This window comes from Vicia villosa, linkage group LG4 (genome assembly GCF_029867415.1).
Source record: "Vicia villosa cultivar HV-30 ecotype Madison, WI linkage group LG4, Vvil1.0, whole genome shotgun sequence".
NCBI lineage: Eukaryota > Viridiplantae > Streptophyta > Magnoliopsida > Fabales > Fabaceae > Vicia > Vicia villosa.
In genome coordinates this window covers 138,570,738-138,593,650 of record NC_081183.1, presented here as the reverse complement: position 1 = coordinate 138,593,650, position 22,913 = coordinate 138,570,738, and the positions used below count along the sequence as shown (strand labels likewise).

The window sequence follows — 22,913 nt, the reverse complement described above, 5'->3', positions numbered from 1 at the left end:
AAGTTCTGAACAGGGTTCCAGGATCACGTCCTTTTCGCGCTCTATACTGGAAAATCTAATACCCTGACACAACATACTAATCATGTCAGAATTAGAGTATAAGAACACAATGTCTCGAACATAAACACACTTGATTTTATTCATAGCTATTAGCTTCATGCGAAGGGAGGAGGTGGAGAAATATAAGCGTGTATGTCCTTAGGGAAGAAATGAATATCATAACCATTTTCTATTCCTTCTCAAAAGATTTCATAAGGCTATATATTTTTAGTGAGGAAGTATAAATGAAGATTCCAAAAGAAAAAGAAAGATAAAAATATTTCATAGGAAATGTGTGAAATTCTTTCGTATAAGTCCAATAGCACAAGCAATGTATCTACTTAATAGAGTAATTATTGCAATGAGTGGAAAAGGTCTCACGCATTGAGGACACATGTAAGAAAATGAGTTTGATTGGTTTCCCCCATAAAAACCATCATGAGTTGCATTAAATTCTACCCACCCTCCTCTTCCATTAAGGATTCAAGCTTTCATAATTGACGTACGTTTTGATGTCTCTAGGATCAATCAAGTTAGGCTTGACATCTCCCACTAACGCCTTGGCTACCTAAGAGACATCTGGAAAATAGGTGATGAGTCACCCCCAACTAAGGGGTTCACTTCCAATTAAAGGAGTCATCTTCAGCCTAGGGACTAACCCTAAGCAAAGGTACTTACCTCTCATTAAATGAGTCGCCTTTAGCTGAGGGTCGTGCCCCTTGAAGAGGGACTCATCCCCAACTGAGATACTCGCCACTGACCACAAAGCTCAACTTAAGGGAAGTTCGAAAATACTTCTCGCTTTACAGATCCTCGATTTTGAGGAACTGTGTAATGATACATTTGTGAGAGCCCCAAATAAGGACGATACACAGGTCTCCGCCTCATGAAATATCACATGAACTACCCTGTATTACTACAATAAACACCACAAAACAGGGTTTTTCACCACCATAAGCAAGTCATAATCACTTTTAACTACAAAGGCCTCTGGTTATCCTTACACGCATAAAGATACCACACACTCTTGTACTTTTTTACAAGTGTGTGTGTGTGTGTGTGTGTGTGTGTGCGTGTGTGTGTGTGTGTGTGTCTGTGTGTATATATATATGTGAGAGTTTCTGTGGTGAAGTTGTAAACATAACAGTTTTGAAAAACTCATTTGGAGACCGATCTAGTGTTATATGAGGATGTGCAATTCTTATTCTTTCGATTAATGTAACGGTGAGCTTATTACTTTTATTTTATTTATAATAAATTTTTTATTAATCATCATCTTCAACCTTTAGCCGGGTCCTTCAACCCAGTTTCAAACCTGCAATAGTCATTATGACTTTGACTTAAACCTTGCCAAGATAAGTGTGTTCATCATCTTCAATTGCATCTCATGAACAAAAAAAAAAATCCAAAAAATCACCAAATTAACGAATCAAATCACAAATTATGTACCGTTATAATCGGAATTTCACCATGATTTCAAATATGTATTCAAAATTGTAAAACAAATTGTGAATTTGACATATCGAAGCAAAAAAATGGCGTGAAACTCGAACACAAATATTCTCGGTCCAACTTGGTTAAGAGGTTTTATGAAAACTAATTATAGAATTGTGCTCCTGGTGAAACTTTGCTTCTAATGATGTATTCATTTGCTAGAAACAGTTAAAAATCATGATTTTGCCATTTTTGTGTTCTTGAGTTCATGTGAGTTCTTAACAAAAAAATATGAAGAATCACCAAATCAAAGAATTAATTCACAAATGATATAGCGTTGCAACAAAAATTTCACCACGATTCAAAAGATGTATTCAAAATTGCAAAACAAACTGTGAATTTGACAAATCGAAATAAAAAGTGGTGTGAAACTCGAACACAAACACGTAAGAACCGGCTTGGTTAGAAGTTTTATGAAAAATTAATTACAAAATTGTGCTCCTGGTGAAATTCCGCTTCTAATGATATATTCACTTGCTTAAAACAATTAAGAATCATGATTTTGTCATTTTTATGTTCTTGAGTTTATGTGAGTTCTTAACAAAAAAAAATCACCAAATCAATGAATTAATGCACAAGTTATATACCGCTGAAACTGGAATTTCACCGCGGTTCCAAATATGGCTTGGTTATAAGATTTTATGAAAAAGTAATTATAAAATCGTGCTCGTGGTGAAATTTCACTTCTAATTAGGGGTGACAATTGGATCCATTAAGCTAAAATTCATCAAATTCATCCACCACATAAAAAATAAGTTAATGGATGGATTAAATCCATCCACTTATATACATGGATGGATCCAATCCATCCACTTATATACATGGATGGATCCAATCCATCCAACACATTTTGATAGTCCAATAGATTATTTTTATTTTATACTTTAAATTCATTAAATTATTGTTTAAAACATAATAAAAATAGTTTTTAAAAAAATAATAAAATTTGAAAATACAAAAATTGAGTTTTTTTCGGAAAAACGAAAAAAAGCGAGGTTTTTCGAAAAAACGAAAAAATCGAGTTTTTTCGAGAATACGAAAAAATTGAGTTTTTTCTGAAAAACGAAAAAGTCGAGTTTTTTGGAAAAAGGAAAAAATCGAGTTTTTTTCGGAAAAACGAAAAAAGTCGATTTTTTTCGGGAAAACGAAAAGTCGAGTTTTTTTTTTTGGAAAAATGAAAAAGCGAGGTTTTTTGAAAAAAGAAAAAATCGAGTTTTTTTAGAAAAATGAAAAAGTCGAGTTTTTATCGGAAAAACGAAAAAGTCGAGTTTTATCCGGAAAAAAGAAAAGCGAGGTTTTTCAAAAAAAACGAAAAAAAATCGAGTTTTTTCAGAAAAACGAAAAAGTCGACTTTTTTCGAAAAAATGAAAAAATCGAGTTTTTTCGAAAAAAACGAAGAATCTAGGTTTTTCGGAAAAAAACGATTTTTCCGGAAAAACAAAATAATCAAGGTTTTTAGAAACAACAGAAAATCGAGTTTTTTCAGAATAACCAAAAAATCGAGTTTTTTCTAAAAAACGAAAAAGTCGAGTTTTTTTCGAAAAAATCGAGATTTTTTTGGAAAAACGAATCATTGCGTTTTTTTGGAAAACTAAAATATCGAGTTTTTTTGGAAAAACGAAGAATCTAGGTTTTACAAGAAATTGAGTTTTTTCGGAAAAACGAAAAAAATCGAGGTTTTTTCGAAAAAACAAAAAATCGAGTTTTTAGGAAAAACCCAAATGTCGAGTTTTTTTTCAGGTAAACAAAAAATCGAGTTTTTTTGGGAAAAATGCCAAGTCGAGTTTTTTTTTTCCAGAAAAATGAAAAATCGAGTTTTATCGAAAAAATGAAAAGATCGACTTTTTTTTCTAGAAAAACAAAAATTCGAGTTTTTTCGGGAAAAGGAAAAAATATTTTAGAATATTTAATTTTTTTTATGAAATTTAAAAAATATTTTAGATTTTTTTAATTATTTTTTGGATGGATATCCATCCATTAGAAATATGTTAATGGATGAATTGTGTGAATTTTATTCTTTAATGGATGAATTGAATTTTTATTAAGAGAGTTTAGTTGATTGATAATGAATTAATGGATTGGTTTGGTCCATCCATTAATCATTTGCTTGGAATAGCTAATAATAAGAATTTTGCCATTTGTGTGTTCTTGAATTCATAAAAGTTTATCTAAATTTTGATGTAAAAGATGAATATTAAATATTTTGATTTATGAGTTACATACTCCCTCCGGCTCATAATAAGTGTCTCATTTGTACTTTTTCTTTGTCTCAAAATAAATGTCTATTTAGAATACTAATGCAACATTTATTATTTTTTCCACTACAATACCCCTATATATTAACTTTCATGTTTTTCAATAACCCACTACCTATAATAAATAAGGGTACTTTAGTAAATGATAATAACTTTTTCATTAAAATCAACACATCTAATCATTTTCTTAAAAACCGCGTAAAGCTCAAATAAGACACTTATTATGAGACGCAGGAAGTAGAAGATACACAATAATGGGGTGCAGTTACCGTGGATAGATAAAAAACTATGCACCGTGCATAGATTACTCAAAATAGCATACATATTACTCAAAATAGTATAAATATTACTCCGAACAATGAATATATTACTCAAAATAGTTAAAATTCGATATTACTCAGAATGGTGTAAATATTACTCAGAATAGTGTACTCATTACTCACAATTAATAATTACTCAAAATTAATAGATGTGTACAAATAATATATTCATGAATTATAATATTATTACTCATTTCAGACTTATACACCGTGTATAAGAATATACCTTATGCACATCAGCACAACCCCACAATAAGAATGTATACCATATAATCTCATGTGACATTAACTAAGTAAACACGGGAAGATTTTAAGTCAAACGCTACTACTACTTTCTGATTCATCAAATTTATGATTTTACCAAAAAAAGTTAAATTAGGGACTTCACTTTAAAATAAAATTCATAAAATTTGTACATTATTCAGAATTAAAATAAAATTCATAAAATCTGCCGATAATAAAAAGCAATTAAAATTGAAAACAGCTAGAAATGAAAACAACAAGAAACTGACGTGAGACCACCAACAGTGAAAACAACGATAAAACATTTGAAAAGCAAATCGCCAACAACAAAGGAAACTAAAAATAAAACTTCAATAGACATAAAACTTCTTCGGCCTTCAGATGCCAGGAACTGTAGGCATGCACCTGATAGTAGTGATTCGATTTTCTGCCATAGCTGTCCGGTGAAGTTTCACCAATTCTCGTACTGTTGTACTATCCGCCTTTGAAATGCCCTCACAAAAGTGAGCATATCCAATGTCTCCTCCTTTTTCCAGCTCTAACACAACAGCAAATAGAGTTGGAAATCTCGAAACATCAAGATAGAAAAGTTCAGAAACTAAACACAGATGATTGAAATACTGAGGATAAGTGTAAGATGCAATAGCTTTAATGAGCTCTTCCAAGTTTTCCACCTCTGCAACAACCCGTAAGTCGGATAAGACTGGGGATTTTGTCTTAACTAGCCTCTCATTCATGACAGTGAAAACGCGCATATCACCTGACCAAGATAATACATAGCTCAAGTAATGACACAGACTACAGATTTGTGGATCGGAATGATTGAAATTATTCATGAGGAAGTTAATAACAGAATTGCGAAGAGCGTGAGTTCCAAGCACAGTCCTAATTGCATTTTCTGTCTGTGGTTTAAACGGTATACCAGACAGATAGTTGCGATGGCATCCAACTTTTGTCCGCAGTTCATCAATCCTGTTTGTGTGGGGGCTGTTGGTCACAGATGTGCCCCGACCAAATATCTCACTGTCTATCTTGAAAAGAATGAGAACACAATAGCCAAAAACAACCAGAATGGAAGACCAATCAGATTCGGGAACCTCAGCAATCGGTATGGTTTTTCGATGTTCCTGAGCCTGCGATGGTAAACTCACAAAACGAAGACTTATGCCGGATCCATTCAATGCTGCTTCCACGGAGTTCCGGAAAGCAGGGACCATGGAGCATAGCATAGATCCCACACAAGTGCATAGGTTCTTATGATCTCCAAACCCATAATTCCTAGCAGCATAATATGCAGCACGGAAAGACAAACCAGTACTGTCGCCTGTTTCATCGGGTACATAAAAATTATAATCAGTCATGTTTCCCATCATATTGATTTGAAACTGAGTATTTGGAAGATTGGTTGGTGCATGTTTTGGAACTCTTGAACGGTTGAGACGGTTATTTGCAAGAGTATGAGATGAGGGGACAATTCTTTGGTTCAATGCATTTGATGATTCTTCTGGGTTACTGCTAGTGTTTCTCATTTTGTACGTGAGTTTTTCTTTTGGTTGGTAGACTTTGAAAAATAACGCACTATATATAGTGGTTTAACTTTAAGGTGTGGTAATGAATAAATGATAGTGCTATTTGAAAGTGGATAATATAGAGTCCATCCAATAGTATTGGGAAGGAAGATACAAGATCCTAATAAAAGAGCACTACGAAATATTAAATGATTATTCCAATAAATTTTTTATTACTAGTCTATCTTTATATATTCTTCCAATTTTCATTCTTTGACAGCAATGGTCAATCATTTTATATTCTTCCATTTTTCATTCAAAGAACATTCAAATACCTTTAATTCAAAGACCATTCATTTTATGAAATCCTAGTGTGCTGGATCAGAAATTCTGTCCAGAAATGGGAGTGATTATGGGTGTTTTAAAATATGCTATTAGGTGTAATAAGAGTTCATTTTGTGCTGTCTTTGTTATTCATTTCGCATGCTCTGACTTGCAGCTGAAGTAGAAAGGTCCATGGGCCTTTCCCTATGGACCTAGACCAATTAGTTTTTTTGTTTAACTTTTGATTCATATCAGTTTAGTTATTCTTGTCACTCTAATTATTATTTGAAATAGTGGTTTTTTTAAGAGGCAAGGTTATTATTAAATATGGGTCATGCTAATATGTGTCCTTAGGGCACATGTTAATAATACTATAATTAGAAAAAATAATTGCAATAAAGTCAAATTTAAATTTTCAAAACATTGAATGCACAAATTTCAAGAAAATATTTCTACATATAATGTATTAACTTGTGTCTTTAGGGCACACGTTAGCTTTTCCCATTAAAAATATTAAACATACACAGACATAAGTTTTAAATTGCGGTCTGGATGCGATTGCAGTTGCAGGTGTTGCGATTGCGGTCATTGTGGTTGCTGTGATGCGTAATACGGCCGTTGCGGCGTGAATTTTGATTAGGAGATATTTGAAATACAGAATTAAAAAACTCTTATTATTAATATTTTACATTACAAATCACATGCAAATTTATGTTTTGGATTCTCAAATGTTGAGTTATGAATTTATGATGAAAATATGCAAAGAAACATGGTTGAAGGGGTTTTATATGAATTCTATTGTTGTTGGATGCGTGATTACAAATCACACCGCAATTGCAGCCTGATGCGGATGCAGAGGCTACTGCATCAACAATATTGCAGGCGCAGTTGTAGTTGTGGACCGCAATTTAAAACAATGATCAGAAGGTTTAAGTTTTAATGAAAAAAAAAGTTTTAATGACAGACACATTACAAGGTGACAAGCCTAAAACCAGAACTGACATAACAAAAAAACCACCACAACTACTCCACAAAGAATACAACCTATGAAAGATTGCAAAGTAGAAGATGTACCAATGCATTTTATAGACTCAAAGAAAACACTTGAGAAAGCAAGTCTCCCCGCAAGTCGCAACCCATCAACCTGCAAAACAACCATGGATTAAAAAAATTGCAAGTATAATCTTTTTTTAATGATAAGATATATTAATAATAATAAAGATGAAATCTGCATATTAGAGTTTGACCTAACTAATTTTTACAAAACCGGTTGGTAAGTGAGGAGTGTCCATCTATACATACTTTTTCAATGCTCTATCTCTAATTGAGAGAAAAGTGTTGTGCACCATCATTTCAATATTTCATTATCTCGTGTATATTTTGTTAGAAATATCGGAGAGATCGAATGGATCCAGACTGAATCGCGAACGGAATCACTTTCCTTAAAAGTATTTCAAGTACACTCTCGATTGTCTTAGAGTTGGAACGACCTGAATACCCAGGATAATTCAGCCTTACTCGAGTCTGCACAAGACCGGTGAAGAAACTCGAATGCAAGGAAGCTGTCTGGAAAATATATCAGAGGATAATGATTTTGTGTGTTGATTCCGAAATAACAAACTTGTATTTATAGCCCATGCAAATGTCTGTTTCATAAGTTGCAACTCTCCATGAAACAATATTATTTAAAATATATATTTGCAATGGTACATAAAAATACAATGCACCACTTCATGAAATGTTATGTATTTCGAATTCAAATTCAAAAATCAAACTTTAGGCAATAATTAAAACATATTCGCAGTATGCCGGCCGAAGGCCGGGCCGCCCGCCGGAGGTGGCCGGAGCGCCACCGGCGCCGCCTCATTAACGTCGCGAATAGCCCGATCGCTCCGATGCGACATGCCTAAGTGCCGTCTACAAGCTGTCACTAGCGCCTCTACGCCCACGCCTTCGGACCCGGTCCCGGAGCCGGAGCCAGTGTCGCCGGTGGCGACACCGGCGAGGGTGTTTTTGGTAGAGACAAGTGGCATAAGGCTTGGGACCACCACATATGACTATGTGGCACTTTATCCTCTTTGACTCTTTTTGGAATGTACATTGTTCTAAGTACTTTATAAATGCTTTTAAAGTTTGCTCCACTTTCTATGTGGGACTATTTATGAAGCATTTATTGCCATTCTCACATTTGTCATTTTGGAACATAACTTGATGAAATTAATGCTCATAATTTCCAACAATCCCCCACTTGTTCTAATAATGACAAATCTATTAATTCCAGAAATTTAATATAAAGAATGTTAATACAGTTAGGTATCTTTCGATTTAAAACTTAACCTTAGTGAGGACAACACAAAGTTTAATCGGAATATTAGGTAGCAAAGCTTTTAAACCATGAATCCATATGATTAGACCGGTGTCGCCTCACACACACCCTTTAAAGTTTCTTCCTCTGCATAACTCGCTTAGCACTTATTTATGGCCATGTGTTATCCTGTTTCATGAATTTTTCATGAGAGAAACTCCAACTCTCACTTTAAGACGGCACCATCTCGAAATTCACATAGGTGAAGTTCATATTGTGTCCTTTTCCACAAGACACGTACCCTTGGTATTGAACTTCATTAAGAGTTTTTAAAGTAATACTCAACCCTCGTTTTAAAGTCAACATTATCACGAAATGTTCGACAATTATCCAAATCAACGACTTGTTGTTACCCATTGAAAATCTTGAAGTTAATGTTCTGTTAACATAAGATTGGGTTGTCGCCGTTGTCGGAACTCTTACTCAAAGAGTTTCAACCCCATGCCTCTCGAGGTTGTTTTTACTAAGTCTCTGGCCAGTGGCTTAGTAAACGGATCAGCCAAATTATAGATTGTTCATATATACGTGAGTGAAATGATTCCATCCTTAATCAATTTTCTCACGAACGAATGTCTAAGTCCTATATTCCTAGACTTTCCATTATACACTTCGCTGAATGCTCTTGCTAGAGTGGCTTGGCTATCGCAGTGTATCATAACCTTTGAAACATTATCCTTAGCCAATGGAACTTCCAAAAGGATATCCCTCAACCATTATGCTTCTTGACCAGCGGAAGCGAGAGCCACAAACTCTGATTCCATGGTCGAAAGAGTAATGCATGTTTGTTTCTTGCTCCTCCAAGAAATTGCTCCTCCAGCTAGTGTAAATATCCAACCAGTTGTAGATTTATGATCTCCAACATTTGATATCCAACTTGCATCGGTATATCCTTCTAATATGGCAGGAAACTTACCATAATGAAGGCCAAGATTTTTGGTTTTCAGTAAATAGCCAAAAATTCTCGTGATTGCCTTCCAATGTTCATTACTCGGGTTGCTAGTAAATCTACTCATTTTACTAACTGCAAAAGATATGTCAGGTCTGGTACATTGCATTAAGTACATAAGACATCCGATTGCACTTGCATATTCTAGTTGAGCCACTGCTCTTCCATCATTCTTTTCAAGCTTGACTACATGATCAAATGGAGTGGTTACTTCCTTGAATTTTAAGTGTTTGAACTTATCAAGCATTTTATCAATATAGTGTGTTTGATTAAGTTCATAACCCCCACTATTTCGCTTGACTTTTATTCCTAAAATTGTGTCAACAAGTCCAAGATCTTTCATCTTGAAAGTGGAAGTTAGAAACTTCTTTGTTTCTAAAATTCCATTCATTTTGTTGCTAATTATTAGCATGCCATCAACATAGAGACACAAAAATATTACCGTGTTGTTGTGCACTTTTGTATATAAGCACTTGTCGCAAGAATTAGTAATAAATCCATTTGACAATATTGTAGAATCAAAATTTTGATGCCATTGTTTTGGTGCTTGTTTTAATCCATATAAATATTTGACAAGTTTGCACACCTTTAGTTCATTTCTAGGAAGTACGTAGCCTTCTGGTTGTTCCATATAGATTTCCTCATCAAGATCTCCGTTTAGGAACGCTGTTTTAACATCCATTTGATGAACTATAAGATCATTCAAAGAGGCTAAGGCAAACAACAATCGAATTGTGGTTGTCCTTGCTACTGGTGCATAGGTGTCAAAATAATCTATACCTTCCTTTTGCCTGAATCCCTTTGCCACTAATCTTGCTTTATAAGTGTTTAAAGTACCACCACTATGATATTTTCTTTTAAACACCCACTTGCATCCAATGGGCTTTGATCCCTTTCGTAAGTCGACAAGTTCCCAAGTGTGGTTGGACATAATTGAATCCATTTCATCTTTGATAGCATCCTTCCAAAAAGAGGAGTCCCTGGAAGTTATTGCTTCCTTATAAGTTTTAGGATCATCCCCTACTTGAAGTATGACCGGAATACTTTGAACGAATTTTGTACTATTTCCTTTGACCAGATAAAACGAAATGGATTGAGAATCAATTTCGTCTGGTCCTAAGTTCTTTATTTTCCGGACTTTTTTGCTTATCCTAGGTTCAGGTTGTGATTCAATGATCCGAGGAGTGCCTTCAGGTTGTATTTCTACAATCCGAGAAGAATCTTCTTCACAAGATTCTTTATTTGTGGCCGACTTCGATTCTTTATCCTTAGTGATAAGATTTTCAAAGAATTCTACATCCCGGGATTCAACAATGATATTAGACTCTAAATTTAAAAGTCTATATGCTTTACTATTTTGTGCGTATCCAACAAATGCACATCTTATCCCTCGAGGACCCAAATTGGTTCTCTTAGGATCCATATTTTTGTAGTAAGCGACACACCCCCACACTTTGAAATAACCAATATTTGGTGCCATGTTTTTCCATACCTCATATGGAGAAATACCAGTTTTCTTCAATGGAATTCTATTTATTATGTGACAAGCGGATAGTAAAGCTTCGCCCCATAAATTGAAAGGTAATTCAGAATGCATTAACATGGCATTCATCATCTCTTGATATATTCGATTCTTTCTTTCGGCTATGCCGTTTTGTTGCGGTGTTCTAGGCGCCGAACATTCATGTATTATGCCATGTTCTTCACAAAATGCATCAAATTCAGTAGAGAAGTATTCACCGCCCCTGTCACTCCTAAGGACTTTTATACTTCTACTTAATTAATTTTCTACTTCTGCTTTATAAATCTTAAAGGCATTAAAAGGTTCATCTTTATGCTTTAAGAGATCAACATATGTGTATCTAGAAGCATCATCAATGAATGTGATGAAATATTTGTTTCCCCAACGGGTTAACATGCCATTAAATTCGCACAAATCTGAATGTATAAGATCAAGTAGATTTGTCTTTCTTTCAACACTTTTGAAAGGTTTTTTAATCATCTTTGATTTAACGCATAATTCACATTTGTTGAAATCATTGATGTTACATGATATCATTCCAGATTTAATTAGTCTCTTCATTGAACTAATACCAGTATGTGCTAATCTATTATGCCATAAAGAAACAGAATCAAGCATGTAAGCAGAATTAGAAATTTCATTAATCATATTGTTGGTAATACATAGTTTGATCATTCCCTCAGCGGAATATCCTTTTCCAACAAATACACCACTACAGGTCAATATAAGTTTTCCCGATTCATAAACAGATTTAATACCAGGTTTTCCCAATAAATCCCCACTAACAAGATTCCTATTCATGTCGGGGACATGAAGCACATTGACAAGAGTAATTTTCTTTCCGGAAGTAAAGTTGAGTTCAACCGATCCAGTTCCAACAACCTTAGACCGTACTTCATTTCCCATTTGTACCTCTTGTCCATCATTTGTCTCAGAATAGGTTTTGAATGCAGCTCTGTCATAGGAGACATGCACCGTGGCACATGTATCGTACCACCAACCTTGTACTTTTCCCTTGATTGCCATAATTTCGCTCACAGTAGCGATTATGTCATCATTTGAATGAACAACATTGATCTCATTCTTTGATTTGTTGTGCTTGCAATCTCGAGCGTAGTGTCCAGGTTTTCCACAAACAAAGCATCCGGTCTTTGGACCCTTTTGACCCCCAGAATTCTTGAACTTGTTGTGTTCCTTTTTTGGTCCTAGATGAAGCTTGTTGCCATCATGCTTCTTTCTTTCTTTGTTGGTCACAGCATTGGCTTTGGAAAGACCTGCAGATTCTGATTTTTCCCTTGCCTTCGATTCCTCCTCGATTCGAAGATGTTTCTGGATTTTCTCCAAGGAAAAATCCTCGGAACTGTGCAGAAGTTTCTTTCTTTAGCCTTTCCACGAAAGTGGCAATTTTGCAATGATTGCACCAACTTGAAAGGTTTCTGGGATGTCTATTTTCACTGCTTTGATTTTGTTCACCAGGACTTGCAATTCGTGCACTTGGGGAAGAATTGGTTCGCCGTCTATAAATTTAAAATCAAAGTATTTAGAAATTAAAAACTTTTTCGTACCTTCTTCTTCAACCTTGAACTTAAACTCGAGGGCTTTCCATATCTCAACCGCGGAGGGATTTTCCGTATAGAGGTCGTAGAGACGATCAGATAATGTATTTAGGATATGTCCACGACACAATAATTCGTCCTCCTTACGTTTCTTGCGTTCCTTTTTGACTTCGTCAGAATCATCATCTCTGGGTTCTAGAATTGGCGGTAAGTCAGGATCTAAGACATATTGAATCTTCAGGGAAGTTAGAAGGAATGTCATCTTGTCTTGCCATCTGGTGTAATTTGTTCCATCAAAGCGATCCAATTTTACAAGATCCTGGTTCATAACTTTGATGCTTGAAACTGCAGCGTCGGAAGCCATTGAAGAACAAATACTTTTAAGATTGTTAGAAATATCGGAGAGATCGAATGGATCCAGGCTGAATCGTGAACATAATCACTTTCCTTAAAAGTATTTCAAGCACACTCTCGATTATCTTAGAGTTGGAACGGCCTGAATACCCAGGATAATTCAGCCTTACTCGAGTCTGCACAAGACCGGTGAAGAAACTCGAATGCAAGGAAGTTGTCTGGAAAATATATCAGAGGATAATGATTTTGTGTGTTGATTCCGAAATAACAAAATTGTATTTATAGCCCATGCAAATGTCTGTTTCATAAGTTGCAACTCTTCATGAAACAATATTATTTAAAATATATATTTGCAATGGTTCATAAAAATACAATGCACCACTTCATGAAATGTTATGTATTTCGAATTCAAATTCAAAAATAAAACTTTAGGCAATAGTTAAAACATATTCGCAGTATGCCGGCCGAAGGCCGGGCCGCCCGCCGGAGGCGGCCGGAGCGCCATCGGCGCCGCCTCATTAACGACGCGAATAGCTCAATCGCTCCGATGCGACGTGCCTAAGTTCCGTCTACAAGCCGCCACTAGCGCCTCTACGCCCTCGAACCCGGTCCCGGAGCCGGTGTCGCCGGTGGCGACACCGGCGAGGGTGTTTTTGGTAGAGATAAGTGGCATAAGGCTTGGGACCACCACATATGACTATGTGGCACTTTATCCTCTTTGGCTCTTTTTGGAATGTACATTGTTCCAAGTACTTTATAAATGCTTTTAAAGTTTGTTCCACTTTCTATGTGGGACTATTTATGAAGCATTTATTGCCATTCTCACATTTGTCATTTTGTAACATAACTTGATGAAATTAATGCTCATAATTTCCAACATATTTTATGTAACCCAACTTTGAGCTTGCTCCTTAAGTCCTGAAAGGCTGCACTAGGAAAAGGCTTGATCATAATGTCGGCTAATTGTGCAGAGGTTGGAACATGTTGAGTTTGGAGCTTGTTTGCCATAACTCTCTCACTCTCTCTCTCTCTCTCTAACAAAGTGAAGATCCATCTCTATATGTTTAGTTTTGGGATGTAGTATGGGATTATGTGACAACAATACAACACTAAGGTTGTCACAAAGGAGAATAAGAGAAAGACATTTGACTGTCAATTCAGCCAAAAGAGATTGCAACCATAGAATCTCAGTGGGTGTATGTGCTGAGGCTCTGTATTCTGCCTCGACACTTGATCTGACCACAAGAGTTTGTTTCTTTGAGCTCTAAGAAATCAAGTTTGGACCTATGAAAATACAACTTCCAGAAGATAAAGAATTGGAATGCATAATTTTAATGGAATTAGAATTGAAAATTGGATTGAGAGTTTGAGAGAAGGGAAAAAGAAGTTTGAGAGAGAGAACTGTTAAAAGTTGAATTTTTTCTGCGATTTTGTGTTTCTAGGGCTGCGATTTCTTGACTCAAAAACTCATTTTTACCAAAATTTTAACACCAAAATAGTTCTCTATTCTACACAAATTGGACATAAACATTGCCCCATCATCATTCTTATCAATTTCACAACAAATTCATCAAATTACAAAGGATTCACACATCATTCATCATCAACATCATAACAACACATACACACAAAAATTCAATTTCACAAAAAACATGAACACAAAATTATGAGTCTTGTCTCTACCATAATCCATCATCATATAATCTCTTATAGTGTTAGAACCCCATCCTCACCTTACTGTTCTTGGTTCTCTATGAAATCTCCTCGCCCCTAACCTTCGTGTTCTCCCTTTTTCCTCGTTCTTCCTTTTTTTCGTTTCACAATCGATACAATTGTGTTCCCTCTCTTGTTTTCCCAATATAAGCCCTTAGACCCCTAATATTATAATCCCAAATCGTCCTTTCTTATTCTTTTTATTATTTAATTAAATCTAATTTATTTATTTTCTCACCATATTATTATTACTATTAAAATAATAACAACAACAATAATACTACTAATATTCTAATATTTACACACCCACATCTATTCTCAATTTATTATCACAACTACCTTATTCTAAGGTTTCTACCCCACAATATACATCATAACACACACATCATATCACATCACTTATTTTTAAATATAAAATAAATGCGATAAAAACGAGACGTTACACAAACGGCTACCTTAAAAGCCATAACTCTAAATCTAAGATATAAACTTTTGAATGAACTTTCCTCTAACACAAATTTGGTAATACTTCCTTTCTCTATGACTATTCAATTATGGTGAACCTTCAGCTCAACTACCCCTATATTTTATGAATAAAACATGAGCTAATTTTGAGAACTGAGTGTAAAAGGGCAATGTCACACAAACAGGGTCACCTTGCTATGAAATAATTCTCCATTCGATTTCTAATTAAAAATTGCTAAAAGCATCATCACTGCCTAGTTATCCAAGAAGAAGAAGAAGAAACATAAGCTGTGGTGAAAACAAAAACAAAAGTAGAAGATTATGATCAGGAAATAATCGAGACAGAGAAAAGAGAATGTGAGTGTGTTCGTGTGTGGTGAGTTGTTTGAAAATTTTCACTAAGGAACATCGGCGAGGCTCACAAAAGGTTTTACGTTATCTCTTATTGCTCTCATTACTAAAGTCAAGAATCCCCTATCTTTGAACGAGTATCGTCCGATTTGTTTAGTAGGAAGTTTGTACAAGATCATTGCTAAAATCTTGGCGGGAAGGTTGAGAGGCATTATAGGGAAGTTGGTTTCGCCTAATCAAACAAATTTCGTTCCCGGTAGAAACATTTTGGACGGAGTCTTGGTAGTGAATGGAGTCTTGGATTTAGCCCCTAGAGAAAAGAGAAGTTGTGTGGTGTTAAAAATTGATTTTGAAAAAGCTTATGATCGAGTGAGTTGGAATTTTTAAAGATTTGTTCTAGCTAGAATGGGGTTTGGCGCTAAATGGTTGTCGTGGATGGAGGGATGCATATTCTCTAGTTAGATGTCTGTAATTATCAACGGTAGAATAACTTAGGATTTTAAGGTTGAGAAAGGTCTTCGACAAGGCGACCCTTTGTCCCGTTTTTTGTTTGTGTTGGTTTCGGAGGTTCTAACGGTGTTAATGAAAAAGACTATTGCAAATGGTGATTTTGGGGGCTTCAAGATTAACGAGGATGAGAATGTGAATATTTTACAATTTGCGGATGATACTGTCATGGTAGCGGAAGGAGACACCACGAATTTGTGGACCATGAAGGTTATTCTAAGGGCCTATGAGATAATGTCGGGGTTGCAGGTAAATTTCAATAAAAGTAACATTTATGGTGTTAATGTGTGAGAAGGTTTCCTTGAAGTGGCTTCCTCTTTTCTCGCTTGTAAAGTTGACATGCTTCCTTTTAAGTACCTAGGTGTTAAAGTGGGTGGTAACCCGAGGAAGCTTGCAATATGGAAAGACTTGATCATTATGTTAAGACAAAGATTGGATGTTTGGAAAGGTATTGATCTCAACATAGCGAGGCGCCTGTGTTTAATCAAATCTGTGTTAAACGTCATCCCCGTTTAATCCCTTTCATTTTACAAAGCGCCCAAAAAAATCATTAAAGAAATGCGTGCTATCCAATCTAATTTCCTTTGGAATGGTAGCGAGTTTAAAAGGACTGTTCATTGGGTGAGTTGGGACACCGTGTGCAAAACTCGGGAAAAAGGAGGCTTGGGAATCAAGAATATGAAGGTTATGAATATGGCATTGTTGAGTAAATGGAAGTGGAGGATTTTGATAGAAGATGAAGCGGTGTGGCGGGGCATTCTTGTTTCTAGATACAGAAACATTAAAAATAAGGTTTTTGTTCGTGACGTTTCCGTGATATCAAAGAGAGACTCTCTATGGTGGAGGGATATCCTATTATTTGAAAATTATGTTTCTCTGTTGAATCACAATTTTCCAGGTGTTGTTTCATCCAAGGTTGGTAACGGTTCAGACATTCCTTTTTGGTACGGGACCTAGGCCGGAAATTAGCCATTGGCGCAAGAGTTCACGGAGTTGTTAGTGCTGGCTCATGACGATACCATTATGGTAGCTCAGGCTGGGAATTTTAGCGCGGTAGGTTGGGTCTGGAATAGTGTTGCCTCCTTCTGTGTTAGGGGCAGCAATTCTGAGTTTTTGTGGCAGGAACTGAGTGATAATATTCAGCATATCGTCCCTTTGGCTAATGTTGTGGATGCCTTTGCATGGAACTGCAACGCGGAAGGCGTGTTCATAGTTAAGTCCTGTTATGACTGGTTTAAACCAGAGCTGTCTGACCCTACAATTAGCGCCATTATCGCCAAAGCTGCTGCATTTTTATGGAAGATTAAAGCTCCTCCAAAAATACTTTTCTTCGGGTGGAAGGTGATTCATAATATACTCGCAACTAAGGATCAATTAATAAATAGTGGAATGTTTTTAGACCCTTGTGATCATCTTTGTGTCTTTTGTTTGATGGAGGTTGAATGCTTACCGCATATATTAGGGGGCTGCAGTGTTGTTTCTAACATTTGGAGGAAAGTTTATGAGTTGATTGGTTCGTTTGATGATTTAACTTTGGAGGAGTTTGAGGGGTTTTTTAGTATTGCGGAGAAGCTGAAGAATAAAGAAAAGAATATTGTGGTCTCGGTCATTTGGTTGGCAACAGCGTGGTGTATTTGGAATAGAAGGAACACAATCATTTTTATTAATGACTCTTTAAGTTTCAGAGAATGCATGTCAGAGGTTATTTTTAGTTCTTGGTCGTGGCTTCTCTCTTATTATAAGTTAAGGGATCTTTGTAACTTCCACACCTGAAATATTCCACCCCTCTCTTGTTTTGAGATGTAGGAGTTTTCCTCGTTGTAATAGGTTGGAGTACCTCTTATACTCCTTTTATAATCTCATTGCCTATTAAAAAAATAAAAGTAATAGAGATTTGATTATTTTAATATTTTTAATTTAAACTCGTTTTTTAAATATATAGTGTATTTATACTAAAAATAACATATCTATAATATAAGAAAGTTCTATCTTTTTGAACTTTCTATGTGGTTCTGCCAAGTAACTTCATGTGAGAAGAGAATTTTATACTTTGGAGCCTCCACATCGCTGCTTATTTCTCAACTTCTCTCCCTCCACCTTCCACCAATTACTGATATTTACTTCCCTCAACCTTCCACTTTCCAGCAATTACACATGCAACAGTTACACAAATGAAAAGTTAACTATTATGTACCCATTAATATTTCAACCATCCAATTCATCATGACTCTAATATTTATAACCCTTCATATGTGTCTCTCTATATCATTTTCTTTCGCACAAAATACTCAAACATGCCAAACCTGTGGTCTGTTTAAAAAATTAGGTATAATTTTTATAATCAGACGAAAGTGCAATTTTTGTAATTTGTTATTGTTTTGATTTTGATGAGTTTTTTTTTTATTATTTTGGTCTTATGTTGTTTAGATACGATGGTGGAAAGAGATCAAGCATCATCCGAACTGACGTCTTGGTTTAATTTTCTACATTTATGTATTTTGTTAGGATTTTCATCAAAACTCATCAAAACTCATTTGAACAAGGAAAAAACTGCCATCAGCGTTTTCAAATCATTATTTTTATTTGATTTCTGTCATTTTTGTAAGTACAATGGTAGGGTATGTAAGAAATAGAGTTAATACAGATGTAATTACAATTTTTGTAATCAAAGTGCAATTAATTTTTGTAATAGGCTGAAAAGAGAATAGATAAATTATACAGTGATTGTATGTGGTTCATTGACGTGGTTTGTTTGTTACTGTTTTGGTTTTAATGAGTTTTCATTTTCATTTTTTAAGTACCTTAGAAATGATTCCAGTATTATAAATCTGGTCTTTCAAACTTTACTTTTGAATGGTTCTTCCGTTATTTTGTAATTAAAAGTCCCATCTTTCCAACTTTACTGTTGAACGGTTCTTCCGTTCTTCGGGAATTATAAGTCCGTCTTTTCAACTCACTCTATTTTTTATCGGTTCTTCCCGTTCTTCTAGAATTGCAGTGTGTTGATCGGTTCTTCCTGTTCTTCTGGAATTGTAGTGATATTGGATCTCAGTTGTTGTTGATATATTTTTTTAATAGAATTTAAAGAAGAAAAAAAAAGAATAAGACTAAAACAAAGAATAAATAAATTTTAATCCATTATATCTAATGAATTTTTATTTGTTTTATTATTTCTATATATGTTACACATGCATAATCACGATTTGATCATTAATAAACTATATATTTAGTTAATTATAAATTATTTATTTATAATTTTTTTAACCTAAATAAATTATATTGTACTTTAAATAAATAAAATAAAAAATATTCTCCACAAAATCTAAATAAAAAAAAGTGAAAATAAGAAAAATAAACGGAAAAAAAAGGTATTGCTTTTATGTTATTATTCAAGTAATTTAAATTATAATAAGATAGACATAAAATATAATTTTTTGTTTCAATTGTTGAGTTGATAATTCTATTTGTAAAATTATTATTATTGCTACATTAAACTCTAAAATGGTTAAATATTTATAAATTTGATTTTTCAAAAATATTTAGGGAGACACAACATGATTTTATGAGTGAATGGAGATAAGATTGCAAATAACTTGCTACTATGTGTTATATTTGATAAACAACTAATTATAAATTTTAATTTTTTATGCGTATTATTTAATAGTGATAAGATTTATTTTTATACTAAAAAATAATTTTTTTAATATAATTATCCATATAGGTCTATTAATTTGTCTATATTTAATATTTTGTTAATGTAATAGTGTTATTAGACAGCAAAATCGACGAAACAATAATATAATATGCATTTGATTTGTTTCCTTTTTTATTTTTTATTTATTTTTAAATGATAATAAATTTGTTATTTTTAAAATTTTCTAATATCTACGATATATTTCATTTTTCTATTATAAAAATATTAAATGCTACATTCAAATAAAAATAAATTATCAAAAATTATATAAAAAATTATTTTATATAAAAAATAAAATATAGACAATGTTATTTTTACAAATGGGGAACAAATGTTTTTATAAAAATAGTGATTCAGATATTATTTAAATACAAAAAAAAAAATTATAGGCGCGTGTTTTGTTATTCAGCTAACCTTTCAACTTCTATATAATGCTTATTTATATATACTCTAATTTTTTTAAAAATAACCATATTAGTTATAAAATAAAAAATTACCATATTAGTTATAAAATAAAAAATTACCATATTGGTTATAAAATAAAAATTTACCATATTAGTTATAAAATAAAAAATTACTTACAATCATTTAAATTAATTATCATAAATATTACTCTAATTTTTAATTTATATTTTTTAATATTTATTTATATTGTATTATTTAAATTATATAAATATGTTATGTTAAGAGTCATAAATACTTATTTATTTAATTTTCCTTGCCTTTTTTAGACTTAACACCGACTTTTTACTCTCACTTAATTTTTTTTCAATGAAAATCAAGTTTAAAAGTCATCAAGTTATACCTCATATTTTTTAATAAATATTTCATTTTGAGGAAAGAAAAAGTCAATCATATTAATTTTAATCAATCATTGTTTTACATAATTAATTCTAATCAATCATATTACATAATTTTTTAAGGAAAAATTTATCAATTATTAACATTAAATTATAGAATTGAATATATTTGTAATCTTTTAAATATAAAAATTGAATTAATATTATCTTCAATTTTCAAAAATATTAAATTACTCAATTAATTTTAAACAATTATAGTAAATAGTTATTTTTAATAAATAATTATTTCTCGACAATACTACTCAACTCATACACAACTTATCTTTATATTTTTTAATTTCTCTTAAAAAGAAGGTTAAGTTTTTTTATTAGTGTTGTTTAGTGACGAGTATAAAGTATATAATTGTTTTGTTTTGTTTAGTTTTTGATATGATTATAAAGTATAGTATTGTGATCTATAATAAATACATAAATAATTTATGAATCAAATAATATCAAAATTATTTGATAATATGAAATATTATTAATTATTTTATTATCACTAGTCATTGAATATTAAGGACAACATAACGTTACTTATAAAGATACTAGATAACATTTTGACATTGACACATAACATTATATTTTCAAATGTTTAACCTATATTGACGGAAAAATATATATTTCTTTAAAAAATAATAAACTCTTTTGTTTATATAATTTTGTTTTTATTTCTATGTAAATAGTAAATACTAATAGAATAAGACATAAAATAAGATGGGTGAAATGCATTAAAAATTTAAGATTACGAAAGATAATGTATTATATTATAGGAAAATATAATACTTACCACATGTATTTTTAAATTATTAGATTTGAGAAAATATTGTACTTTTATATCTTACAAAATTATACTGTTTTTACAATATTGTATGACATAAAAGCCTTTTTAACGACCCATACGTTAGAATCATTACGTTGAGGATAATTTAATTGATATAGAATCAATACATTAAAATCATATCAATTACTTACCAATATATAAAATAAATACTTTGCATATATGAATAAATAATAATAGAATGAATCATAAGTAATGTATGAATAAATAGTAATAGAATGAAACATAAGTAATATATGAATAAATAATATCAAAATTGTATGATATTTTTTATTAATCATATTGTTTGTTATTTAAAAAATTTAAAATTTAAACTGGACAAGTTCATCAATAATCAATATATATTTATCTATATATAATATAATATAATTGAAATATTACTATTAAAACCTTAATGGGTCAATTCTATCCAAATAGAAAATAATATATTACGGGTACACACGAGTAATTATATGGTACGAGCGTATGATACTGATATTAACACATTTAATTAAATGTTGAATAATAACGAGAATAAGTTTACAATTGATTTAAATAGTTTTATAAATAATTCTAAAACAAAAATATTGATGAAAACATGAAGTTACTGATCGAAATATTAAATATTAACGGGAAAATAATATTTATTGATCAAAATATTTAATATTATAACAAATGAGTGTACCACACTGGTCCCAGTGCGAAGGAACATGTATCCCGTTAATAATCAAAATATTGAATATTAACTAGAGCATAGAGTTATTGATTAAAATATTGAACATTAACGGGAGCACGAAGTTACTGATCAAAATTTTGAATATTATCGGAAACATTAAGTTACTGATCAAAATTTTGAATATTAACGGGAACACGAAGTTACTAATCAAAATAATAAATATTAACGGAAATACGGGGTTATTAACAAAATATTGAATATTAACGAGAACACGAAGTTATTGATAATTTTTTTGAATATCAACAGAAACATTAACTTACTGATAAATTTTTTCAATATTAACGGGAACACGGAATTAATGATCAAAATAATGAATATTAACGGTAACATGCGTTACTAATAAAAATATTGAATTTTAACGGGAACAAATTTGAAATACGTTGAAAGTAAATGTGACTAAGGTTATTGCATTGTACAAACGACATTGTGTATTCTTTATTAGAAACATTAAGTTACTGATCCAATTCTTGAATATTAACGGAAACACAAAGTTATTGATCAAAATAATGAATATTAACGGAAAAACGGAGTTACTGATCAAAATAAAGAATATTAACGGGAACATGAAGTTACTGATAAAAATATTGAATATTAACGGGAACAAGTTTGGAATATTAACGGAATACGAAGTTACTGATCATAATAATGAATATTAGCGGGAACATGAAGATACTAATCAAAATATTGAATATTAACGGGAAGATGAAGTTACCGAATAAAATATTCAATATTAACGAGAACATGAATTATTGATAAACATATTAAATATTTACGGAAACATAAAGTTACTGATCAAAATATTGAATATTAACGAGAAAATAATTTTTATCGATGAAAATATCTCAAACTTTATCCCAACCTA

At 32.5% G+C, this 22,913-nt stretch overlaps 2 protein-coding genes across 2 annotated transcripts; both read left to right on the top strand.

Annotated features, from left to right (window-relative positions):
• Positions 1–16,037: 16,037 nt before the first annotated feature.
• LOC131597953 (uncharacterized) lies at positions 16,038–16,962 on the top strand. The gene is made up of 4 exons (XM_058870610.1): positions 16,038–16,211; positions 16,317–16,438; positions 16,559–16,754; positions 16,861–16,962. The coding sequence occupies exons 1-4, from the start codon at positions 16,038–16,040 to the stop codon at positions 16,960–16,962; spliced, it is 594 nt and encodes a 197-aa protein (XP_058726593.1).
• Positions 16,963–16,985: 23 nt separating this feature from the next.
• On the top strand, positions 16,986–17,735 carry LOC131597952 (uncharacterized). The gene has a single exon (XM_058870609.1). It carries the CDS (start codon positions 16,986–16,988, stop codon positions 17,733–17,735), a length of 750 nt encoding a protein of 249 aa, XP_058726592.1.
• Positions 17,736–22,913: the final 5,178 nt, after the last annotated feature.